The 12215-nt window shown below is 42.7% G+C and overlaps 1 protein-coding gene across 2 annotated transcripts in view; it reads left to right on the top strand.

Annotated features, from left to right (window-relative positions):
* LOC135207833 (delta-aminolevulinic acid dehydratase-like) overlaps positions 1-7167 on the top strand; it is a 32144-nt gene extending 24977 nt beyond the window's left edge. For both annotated transcript variants that reach the window (XM_064239690.1, XM_064239691.1), the window contains exons 5-9: positions 958-1078; positions 1843-2075; positions 2354-2470; positions 3329-3428; positions 5026-7167. In XM_064239690.1, coding sequence (XP_064095760.1) covers positions 958-1078; positions 1843-2075; positions 2354-2470; positions 3329-3428; positions 5026-5087 — 633 coding nt within the window. In that variant the 3' untranslated portion in view covers positions 5088-7167. The remainder of the gene's footprint in view (positions 1-957; positions 1079-1842; positions 2076-2353; positions 2471-3328; positions 3429-5025) is intronic.
* Positions 7168-12215: the final 5048 nt, after the last annotated feature.

Raw genomic sequence — 12215 nt, 5'->3', positions numbered from 1 at the left:
GAGTGATAGAGCGCCAACCAGAGGCAGTATTCTCCTGCAGCTGCTCTCTCACAACGGTAGGGTACTCGCAACATTTCCTGTTTAATGTGGTCTTACTGTCATTTTTATGTAGTCCATCTACCCTCCTTCCGGGTAGTTTGGATTCAGCTATGTAACTGTTCGGTAAGTCACTTATGTGAAAATGATATTTTTATGATAAAATAAAGTTTTCACATATACTTACCGAACAGTTACATAATCAAAGCCCACCCACCTCCCCACAGATGGACGTGTCGGCTAAACAAACGAAAAATTGACGGTAGAAGGCTAGCAGTACCCAGGGTTCCCCCGGATGTGGGCGGATCTTGTATCACCTATACTTAAGATAGCAACGCCGCTGGCGCCAACAATTTGAATTTCGACTGCCGCAGGTAAGAAGCTATAAGCTATGTAACTGTTCGGTAAGTATATGTGAAACTTTATTTTATCATAAAAATATCATTTTTGGTTATATGGCACTTGACTGATAACAGAACTCCCACCGTTAACTGGGTACTCCCTGTATTTATATTAAAAGGAAACAGGTTTTCTAATTGAAAGTTGCATATAGAGAGGGTTTTTCAAAGTTAGGATTTGCCAGTTCTTGCAATGAAAATGAATGAATGTTATACCTTGCCATTGAGACTTGTAATGTTTTATAGTTCTTTATGAAACGCATATGGTTCCATGCTTATAAGAAAATTAACTGTTGGGTGGTCTATCTCTTTTTAGCATACTGATAAAGACATATGTCTGACAGTTGTTATTTTACATTTAGTTCAGAAATATATTGGTTCAAGTTGTTGATAATTACAACTATCAGGTTTTCAGTTGGTGTGTCTCAAATATATATCAGTGGGGTTTTAATTCTCTTATATAGATATGACTGAATTTATATAATATCCAAGAAATCTTAATGATACTAATACATTATTTCAGGTTTGTCTCTGTGCATACACAAGCCATGGCCATTGCGGTATTTTGAAGGAAGATGGCACTATCGACAACTCCCCCAGCATCAAACGCCTAGCAGAACAAGCTACAGCCTATGCTAAAGCAGGCAAGTGATGAATTGTGATGTCTTAGATGATTCGTCAGATTAAGTTTGAGAGATTTCTCTGGGACTCGAGAAGTGGAGAAGTGTTTGTTTGTTCGTAGATTCTTGAGTACTATATTTTGGTGAAACATCTGGCAGAGATTTTTATCATTTTATTTCTTCATCTATGCTTTACCAATTGCTTATAGGCTTCTTTATTATTTAAAGTTCTGCTTTTTCAATTTTGTAGAATCTTATTTTAAAAGTAAAGTCTTAATTTCAGAACTTACGTACAACAGTGTAGAACTTACGTACAACAGTGTGAAGTGTAACGCGTTGAATGTGTTTGATACAATTCACAAGAGAGAGTTGGACAATGTAGATATTCTTACAAGCAGTAACTCTGTAATACGTACTGTGTAAGGAAAATATGTACGTAGAATAGAATGGTCTTTTATTGTAATGAAATTTATTATTGATTATCCAATTAGAACTTCCAAAGTTCAAATAGATGCAATGCATTACTAGCCTAATGCATTTCAACTTTTTACTTACATTTTTATATATGTAACAATTTGTTAGTTCATCTGCTGTTCAAATAACTGACCTCCTCTTTCTGTATTTCCCATTACCTTCTGTTACTTCATTCAAATGAACAGCGTATTCTTAGTAAGCTAATGTCCCCTGTGGTGGGCTTGTTCCATATGAGTGGGGTTCATCTTCTGAATAATAATATTAATAATAGTATGCACAAGTTAATGTTTTTTTTTTCTTTATTTGCCATGTAGGTGCTCAAATCATTGCCCCTTCTGACATGATGGACGGACGCGTGGGAGCTATTAAGGCTGCCCTGCACGAAGCTGGTCTTCAGTCCAGTGTGTCTGTGCTCTCGTACGCCGTAAAGTTCGCATCCTCTTTCTACGGACCTTTCAGAGATGCAGCGAAGTCTGCTCCTAGTTTTGGTGACCGAAGGTGCTATCAGTTACCTACTGGGTCAGTGGGGCTGGCTAATAGATCTGCTGTAAGTCTGTCACTGAAGATGCTGTAGTACTTCCATTTGAAATTGGATTTTTTCTCATGCTGAAGCATTTAAATTTTGATGATAATGATTTTAATAAGAATTTTGGCTTGAATATCCAGACTTGTTAAAGAATTCAAACTATATTTTGAATATTTGACAACAGAGGTCCATATTGTTTTATTTTCAAGAACACCATCTATTTAGTTAGTGCCATATTTCAACGTTGTTCGACAGGTAAAAATATTATTGCAATCTTACAATTTTTTTTTTAAATTCAGGAACGAGATGTGGAAGAAGGGGCAGACATGCTAATGGTCAAACCTGGCATCTCGTACCTTGATGTTGTTAGACAAACCAAGGACAAGTACCCTAACCATCCCCTTTTCATATACCAAGTAAGTTCTATAGTTATGTTGCATTCATAGTCGAGGTTATTGCTCAATAATGTTAATGCTAAAATGTTAAAACAAATCTGTGTGATTTACTGTACGTTTGAAGTGTAATATGCTCCTAGGGCCATCAGGTGAAGTACTATATAGTAGTATAAGATAAAAAAAAGAAAAAAAACTGCTACAAGAACCTATTATTTCTTAAAAGTGCCGTTGAAGCCATAAAGGAAAGCTGCTTTTGTAAAATGTTAAATATTCCTTTCATAAATTATTGAAATTATAAGTATATTTTAAAATGTGCTGGATTACTGAGCTTACAGCCAAGGCTATATCTACTCCGTTCATTCTTTCTTCCATCTTACAATACACCCTCTCCTAACAATTTTTTCATATTACAACTGCCAGGTTTCCCTCGATGTTAAGCCTCTAAAACCCTTTTACTCTCAGTTTCCCCTTTCAGCTCTGAATGATCTCAAAGATCCCAGCACTTGGCCTTTGACCAAAATATGATATGCCATTCCTTTCCAAGATAGTGGTATAGCAGTTATTTTTTGGTCTACTGCACTTTTTTAATGCAAACGTTCATCCTCTGCCATCAGCAGTGTTTCTGATTACTCCAAGAATTATGATGGTTCCTTGTCAACATCTCTCTCTTTATTCCCATGTTTAGAACTAAATAATGAAGAGGGCCAAGGGACATACTTCTTGAAGAAAGGGTGGCCCCTAATCCGATTTATTTTCACTTAAATTTAAGGTACGTGGACCAGGGTTGTCTCCAGTTCCTTGTCGTGTAAAGAGGCGTTAGTTTTATTATAAAATCGTGCTCGTGAATACTGGCTTTGTAAAAGATTTGACATTTTGCAGGTCTCTGGTGAATATGCGATGCTTTATCACGGAGCAAATGCAGGTGCTTTCGACCTCAAGACAATACTGATGGAGGTCCTTACTAGCATGAGGAGAGCAGGTAAAGCAATACAAATCGTTACTAGTAACACAAATACAACTAAACGTTGGGTAATATGTTAATAATTACCAGATGTAAATTAGCTATTATTCAGCATCGTGGCTAAGTATGAATTAAAGAATTTTATATTTGTGGACATGCTTGTAATTTCAGATAGCCTTTATTTAAAAAGAACAGTTGTGTGACCTAATTTGCTTTCAAAGAATTGATTCATGAATAATTAAAAACATGGAAGTTTGTACTCTATGTTGACAATCATTGATAAAAAAAAAATTGGAAAATGATGAATTGTACATGTGTTGGTGTGAAATGCTTCCTTCTATATATTTTTCTGTGTTTGTGTGTGCTTAAGGTTTTACTTGCATAACACTAGCCTAACATAACCTCACCCTAGTTTCTGCCAACTTTTCTAATTACCAAGAATACTGTATTGGTTTCTTTCACTCCATATGAAAGCTCAACTTGATGCTCTCAGTAGCTATTGTTACAAATAGTATAAGGAAACCACTGAGTCTTATTTGCAGACACGGCTCATCAAAGAATTTGTTCTCAAATGAGGTGAAAGTTGGAGTTAGGTAATGTTCGTAGGGAACACACGAAGAGTAGAAGGCATAAGAATATTCAGCAGCGTTTTTTACAGGGTAAAAGTAGAGATTATGCAGAGTCCTTGCATCATTATTGCTGTCAGTTTGTTTTTTTATTTTTCTCACAACAGCTTTCCTTTTTATTAACCTTCTTTTGGGCATTATGAAATACTTCAGCAGGACCATTTCTAATATGTCATCAGGCTTCCACTTAAAGTTTGTTTGCAACTGAAAGAAAGAAAGAAAGAAAAATAAAGTTGCTAGATAAAGTGAATGAAGACAAGGTGGGAGAGAATGAAAAGTAAAAGGTAAAATGTATGCAGAAGTTTGAGAGAAAATATGGTTGCTCATGTTGCTTGATAATTTTATGAAGTGTTACAAAACCAGAATTAGTTATGAAGTACATATTTTAAAAAGCCAATTTTCTAATACCCCTGTTGGGCTTGTGTGAAGGGTTATTTGTTCAATGAGAGGAGAGAATTTCGAGAAAGGAGTAGCTAAAGTAGTTACAGAGAAATTTGTGTATTTCGGTTCAAATCTAGGTTTGTGTCCATTATCCATAGTGTTGTGTATCTATAGTTAATTGTCTAGTTTCTTCAATAAAAGTAACACCTCAACTTACTGGACCTCAACATAACGGACTACTTTATGCATCATCCACCATATTATGATTATTTTTCCCCATGCTACAATTTTAGTTGTGATATAGTTTAAGATAAATCTATGAAACAATGTTAATTGTAAATTACAGGTTAATTTAGGTTAGTAACTATATGGAATTGCTGTATGATATCTAAGAAATTATACTAAGATAAACCTACAATAAATGGTCTTTGTTGCTCATCAAAAAGGCCAGACCTCTAATGTAGTCTTACCCTTTTCCTGTATCTAAGTGTAATAAATTTTCTTTAAAATAATGCCTATTGTATAGTTATTGCAATGCAGTTACAAATTTTATTCATTTGGTCTTGAAAATGTTTTCATAGTTTTAAAATTCTTTGCCTGTTTTGCAGGAGCTGACGTGATTATCTCGTACTACACTCCAATGGTCTTGAAACTCCTGAAGGAAACATAATCAGGTTCTCTGTAGGTATCAGTTCTCCGAGGTCAGGCACTCCTTCCTTTGAGGCGTTTTTGGCGTTCCTATGAATTAGGCTTCCACAGGTGGTAGTTCAGCACTTTCAGTTTCCATGCCTAAATGTCCGTTCGTAAACTGAGTAAACCGTGCCTTGCTAAGTGACAGTTCATTGACTCGTTATTAAGAAGTAATATGCCTAGTACAACTGGTATTAGTATAGGCTTTATGGTCGAGTGTTTGGGTGAATATTTTAAAATTTTATTGGCTGCGCAAGTTGTAAGTTTGCATCTTGGTTGGTCAATGAACTTATTCAAAGTTTATTAATTTAACTATTTAAGGTGCTTTAGAAGCATGTTCATTCCTAAAATTGATTTAACATTTGCTCTTTGATCTTTGGATATAACTATTCCTTGCCAGGTGTTCAAGAAACTAAGATTAATCATCTGTTATACCGAGACTAGTTTGAAAGTCCTGAAGGAAGGAAAGAGAGAAAAGAATATAGAATAAGTTTGGTTCAACCCAGAGGAAATGACAGCCTAACTTAATTAAATTAATCTTTCCAAGCAAAAAGTTCTCTCTATACTTGTCAATGCTCCTGTGTTCGTGTTAGAGCTGCGTGCAATAAGATCTCTAGTTAAAATATTTTCTGTGACTAAAAGATTTGTATAATTTTAAGTCCTTCAAAGTTTTTATATAACATATATCAAACCATATAACATCTCTCAAGCCCACCATATTGTAATAAATGCAAGTTATTATGGACTAATGTCTTACAGCACCAAATTTTAACAAAGCATCGTGATTCGTGGGTTGTAGCATTCTTTGTACATGAAACGAGGACCACATTGAAGCACTTCCATCCTGTCTTGAATGTGGTTGTTATTGTTAGACTTTTTCCTGTTGTATTTGATGAATAACCCACATGGGCCAGTCCTTGTATGTGGAGATATCAGGTCAAAACTAACAGTTAGTTTGTTTTGTGTGAATGTCTGAACTTCAACCAGCACTGAATGTCAAGTTTTGTAAACGTCGGTGTTTATATTTTTCAGGAGTTGCAATTTATTAAACAAGGTAAAATTTTATATTTAGGGCAAAACCCATTGGTCTAGCTGTATTAGAGTTGAGAATTTTAATTTGTCTGGTTGCTACCTAATAATTGCACTAAAAAAATGTTAGCCGAGGTCCTCAGCAGTAAAAATGACCGTAGTCCGCACTGCATGCAGTAGATACGTAAATTTGCATTTCTATGAATATGTATGAATTGGATATTCATAAACATATGCAGTAGATGTAAGGTAGTCTCATTAGCACACTTTCTTGGAATGTTAAAGTAGTATCTTGCCACCAAAATTTGGACCAAGTAGCCAGTATGTAATAACTGATGGATTTTATTCCAATGAATTATCATCTCAGATTAACTTTGTGGTAATTTAAGGTGTCCAAGTTCAGGCTTTTTCTTCATCATTGTAGGAATTACAGGTAGCTTTGGTTGTGCTGAAATATGAAAAATTACGGTTGTTTTGCTTCTTGGTACAAAGTTTGGCAGCAATACTTATTACTTTTAAGGAACATTCTCCCCTACTCTGTTCAAATAGCAAATGTAATTTTTTAAAAACTTAAATCTGCATCAGTTTAACTATAGTAGTATGAGACTTCCTCTTATAAAACTGGATATTATTAAGGCCTTTGCATTGGAATGTTCCATTGTAAATGTAGATTCGATAAAAATTACTGATGGCTGATATCACCAAAGCTTATGAAGAACATACATTATACTATGATTCATTAACCATCAAATTTCAAGCTAGAATCCAATAATCTTTGCTCAGAGGAACATAGCACAATGATCATATCCAAACCTGGTTACAATATCATTTGTTGCAGGTATTTTACAGTTTATAAGTGAACGAGTAAATGCATGAACTAATAATGTAGATAATTTTGCTTGAAACATGGATTAAATCTTTTTATACTCTAAGGTTGTGCATTTGTACAACATACTTTTGTAATAGTGACTGATTTTACTTTTGTATTAGTGATTGGCTTTGAATTAAATAAATTCAAGTAATTTTTAAAATTTTATAATGATTTTTTCCTTTTGTGTGTGTGTGTGTGTGTGTGTCCTTGTTAAAATCAGGCTTTATACCATGGTGTATTGTCTCTCCAAGTATTACTTTTCTATGAGGACTGGTAATGTTACTGTGTTTTGTAGGCGAGATCTTTGCTAAGAACTAAGGGATCTTCTCAACAAGGAGTGACCTGTATCCTGAAGTAATCAGCAGGTAGAGAGACTACCTGGGGCAGAAGAACCTGCAATGGTCCCTTACAGCTGTTACGACTCGATGCTTTGGTGATCCCTGCACAAGCAGACAGGCAGCTTGCTGAGAATGGCCAGAACAATATTCTCTGTGATGGGTGTCATCAGGATGAAAAGTTCCCTCAGGATACCAAAGATCCTGGGACCCATGAGCTAGGGCAACATCAGAAAGTGTCGTAAAGTCTCTGGCTGCTGTATTAGAAGGCACCTGGGAACATCTGCTGTTATGAGGAAAGAGTCACTTGTTCCGATACGTAATACAAACCATCGGTCCTTTAACAATAGGAAGTAGCTAGCGGCAGCTGGAACGGTCGTAAGCTTCGAACAAGGGGAGAACGGTAGTTAACTGCTTGTCCGACAGTCGCGCGTTTCGGCCGCGGGTGTGAAGGACGTGTTCGTCAGCGCTCTCTGCCCGCTTCATCGTCGTTATGCTTTGTTTATATTGTGTTTTCTACTAATGGTTTGTTAAACTTGAAAATGAAAACTGTAAGTACACTGTTTTTTCATTTTCATTACTTAATTATGGACCAACATGGAGCTATCGCCGTAGATGCGGCGATTTCCTCTCTTTTCATGAATTGAACCCTTGAATTATGTCTCGGTGCGAGGGCGGGCGCGCTCCGGCCGAGTCATGTATTTTGGGCGAAAGTGTGTAATTGAAAAATGTAAGTACTCTTTTCATTATATTTTTGCCCTGTGCGTTCGTTACCGAGAGTGTGATTGCGCTCGGCACGAGCCTTTTATTTTGTATAATAGAATGGAATGAAAGTGGATTCGCAATTGTAATATTCTTTCATTTTCATTTATTTATTTGCATGAATTCAATTTGGATCAATTTTCGTTCTTACCCGGGAATTGATCCTTACGTTTTTATGTGAAAGAAATGAAATCGTGCAGTATTCTGTTTCATTTTCATATATAATTTTTATGATAGCATCATATTATTTGGATCAAGTTTCCGTTCTTACCGGGAATTGATCTCTTTTTCCCCTTTAAGTTCTATGAAGTGAATCGCAAGGCAGTATTCCGTTTCATTTTCATATTACTTTTCACTGCTGTGCGGGGGTATAGGGGAAGCGAAGGTCTGCTAGGGAGTCGTCGGAAAGCTCTCCCGCGACTCCCTTGGTATCCGATTCTTCGTCTTCCTTCCTGCCCCCCGCTCAGCTTCTTCGTTGTATTTTATATTTGGGGTCTTCCTTGCGTTCGGGGTGGGGCATATCTTCCCCCCGTGCGTGAGGGAACCCCTCTTACTAATCTATCTATGTTACCGCAGGTGCTACATCCGTGGAGACGACCTTGGACAGGTATGGACCACCGCGGCGGCAGGGCGTGCCTAGCATCCACGGGCTGCTGCAGCGTCTAGCGAGGTCTGGGGCGGTCTCCACTACTACCACGGCCGCTTATGCTGCTCCCCCCCCTCCTGGTCTACACTCCCCATGCTGTGTCGGTGACGCCGTCTGCCGCTACTAGGGCCGCCGCCGTACCGAGGGGGTGTTGCCGCCGCCGCCTGTTTTCTTCGTGTTGCCTGCCCCAGACTTCCGCTGTTTCCAGCAGCTCGCCCCTGGACCGGCCGCCAGTACCCAGGTTCCGCTGGCTGCCGATGATTCTACGAGGCGATCGCTGGGCCTGCCGTACCTGCCGCTGATGTGATTCCCGCTGTTGGCTTGGCTGTCCCTTCTGGGTCTACCGCTGCCGCTGTTCCTGCCGCTCCTGAGCTGGTTGCTGTTCCTGTCGCTCCTGGTTTCTGAGCCTGTCCATGCTGATCCTGCCCACGTGTGTCTTCCCCCAGTCCCAGGTCCTTCCGGACAGGTGCAGTCGGGCCGTGTTGCTTCGGCAATAGCCCCGGCTCCGCCTGGATGGAGGACCTGACGACTGTCCTGCGTGAGCTGACGAGGAAGAGTAGAAGAGGAAGCTGTCATCTTCGTCTTCATCGTCTGCTGCTGCCTCTTCCCCTTCGACTTCTAAGGCCCATAAGCTGAAGAAGAAGAAGGCTGCCTTCCCCCCTAAGAAGTCTCCTTCGGGAACTTCTAAGGGCCCGTCCCACCCCGGTGGGACGGGGGTCCTTCTGCTGGTCCTCCTGCTCCTTCGGGAGCGGGGCCCGTCTCCCCTTCCGTAAGGAAGAGATAGACGGGGACCAGAGGAGTATCGGTTAGCTCTGGTACTTCCTCGCCTGGTGCTAGCGGCGATGCCGCTACGCCAGGTTCCGGCTCGGTCTCTCGTTCGCGAGAGATCCCGAGTGTACGTTCTCCCTCGGGAGACCGTGCAGCCAAGTTTCGGCGCCAAGACGCGGCACGGAGCAGAAGGCTGGTGAGAGACGCTCGGGTGACTCTTGCCAGGCCAGCGGCCGCTCTTGCAGCGACCAGCTGGTAACCCGGTTTTTCCCCCCTAAGAAGACTCCTTCGGGATCTTCTAGGGCCCGTCTCGCTCAGGCGAGTCGGGGAGCTCTTCTGCTGGTCCTCCTGTTCCTTCGGGAACGGGGCCCGTCTCTTCCTCTGCAAAGAAGACGACGACGGGGACCAGAGGTGTACCAGCCTCGGCTGGTACGTCCTCACCTGGTGTTAGCGGTCCTGCCGCTAAATCAGGTTCCGTCTCGGCCGCTTCTCGTTCGCGAGAAGTACCGAGTGGACGCTCTTCCACGGGAGACCGTCCAGCCAAAGTTTTGACGCCCGAGCTCGCTCGCCGTCAAGACCGCGGCGCGGAGCAGAAGACTGGCGAGAGTCGTGCACACGACTCTCGCCAGGCCAGTGGACGCTCTCGCAGCGACCAACTGGCTGCTCGGGTTGACGTGACGGTCGCTGACCAGCCACCGGCGGGTTGAGGCGAGGAAGGGTCCCCGTGGCCGTCGGTACCAGCGGCTCGACGCGCCGAGAGGACGCTGGCCGGTCTCGCCGCGACAGAGAGCCTAGCAGGTCACCTGACCGCCGCTCCCCTAGGGAAATTATACCGGCCGGAAGACAGGTAAACCAGCAACAGCTCGCCTGACGCTAGAGATCAGCGTCACCTTTCTCAGCCGAGCCCTCTCGCCCCAGGCGAAGCGCAAGGCTAGGCCTGCTGCTCGATTCGCCACGCGGGTTTGACGATCAGCAGCAGCCCCTCCAAAGCACGCTGGTCCCCTGCCAGCGAGCTAGGGGGAGCGTCAGGTCTGCCTCTCTGTACCTTCAACCTCCTCGGGCTACACCGGGAGGAGCGAGGTACCTACGACTGATCGCGAGAGGTGCGCCGCTCGCGATCCCGCTATGACGCCGTATGGACCAGGCACGGGTCTAGACCGACCAGGACATACGCGCAAGTAGCTGGAGGCGACCGTCAGGGGCCTGCCGCTGTTCCTCCTTCTAAAGGAGGAGTAATCTCGGGATCTGTTCTTGTTGGAGGGACTGGACGGTCCTACTCCGCAAGACGCGGTTACTCCCGAGATACAGAGGAAGTTGCAGAAGTCATTAAGCTGATTCGTCAGCATAAAGACCTTGCGGAAGGATTGCCGCTCCCACCAGCAGAGCCCACGTCTCTGCTCGAGTCGTTTTGGGGCCCGAGAGGGACCCAAACCGACGGTGGGTCTGCCGCGATCGGAGCTTGCCGATTCTGTCTCGGAACCAAGAGTCTCTCTCTCCGACAGAAGCTCTCTAGTTCTGGCCGGTCGATCAAGCTACTTCCACCTCCTCTACTCGCGACAGCGGCGTTTCTACGTGTCTTCGGGCACAGTATTTAAATACTCCTTCGGTCCTCCTGAGAGGTTTCGACCTCGACGAGGACTGGAATGAGGTCGGAGGACGGTATCGCTCTCTCCTGTCAGGTGTCGATCAGCCCCACCCAGACGACGTTCACAGTGGCGGCAGACCCTTACCTACAGTGAGAGTTCTTAACCCTCCGCGGGAAAAACGTTTTCTCCTGACGATTCGTTTTTCCCAGACTCTGAGAGGCCATCGCCGCAAGGCGATGGCTGTTCCTACTCTTCTCCAACTGCTAGTTCCACTGGGAAGGCGAGCGAGTATCCAATTCCTCCCCCATTCCCTCTCTCCTTACGGCTACGAGGGAAACAGGAGGGATCCTACAGAGATTTCTCTGTAGGATCCCACGTTCGGGACTGCGCTACCGGGGGGACCTTCGGGTCCTACCTGACGTAAGCCCCGGTCGTTGAGGAGGAATCCTGGCCCCATTCTCGATTTCTACGGGAATCGAGAGGACCACCAGCCGATATCGTTTGACGAATTCGGTGGGGGTTTCGCAGAACTGCTTAGAATTCTACGGAATTTCTAGCGCATTCAGAGTGTTCGAAGGTTTTTTACTATCCCAAACACTTACGCGAGACCACGGTCCAAAGTGAGCGAGACGAGACCTCCCCCGATATGTTACACGATAATCGGGAACCTCGCCTATGCTCGAATTCCTGGAATTTCCTAGCATTGGGAAGAAGACTGCTGCTGAAAGAAACTATCACAGTAGGCGAACCAAACCTGATAGAGGAGATCGGACGGAATATCCAGTTTGGCTTGAACTATCGTCTTAGTATTCTGTTCACCATTGAAGCTTTCCCCCCCTTCGTGGAAGACTTCTCCTTCACTCTCCTTTGATAGAGAACGCAAGGTGGTCGATCTCCATCCTTATTTTGTTTTTGTTTTCTTGAAGGAAAGAATTTAGGATGGAGATCGTTGTTCAGAATCCTACAAATATACTACGTATATTAACCTCGCGACATGATTCTACTAAGCAGTTGAATTGTCCGAGGGGTAGGCGCATATCCTAGTTAATCTACGGATTGCGACTTATAAGAGAAGTATTCTAATTGAACTGCAACTCGGGGTTGCCTGCAA

Source organism: Macrobrachium nipponense, chromosome 34 (genome assembly GCF_015104395.2).
Source record: "Macrobrachium nipponense isolate FS-2020 chromosome 34, ASM1510439v2, whole genome shotgun sequence".
NCBI lineage: Eukaryota > Metazoa > Arthropoda > Malacostraca > Decapoda > Palaemonidae > Macrobrachium > Macrobrachium nipponense.
The sequence above is the reverse complement of the archived record's forward strand: the minus strand, read 5'-3'. Positions and strand labels throughout refer to the sequence as shown.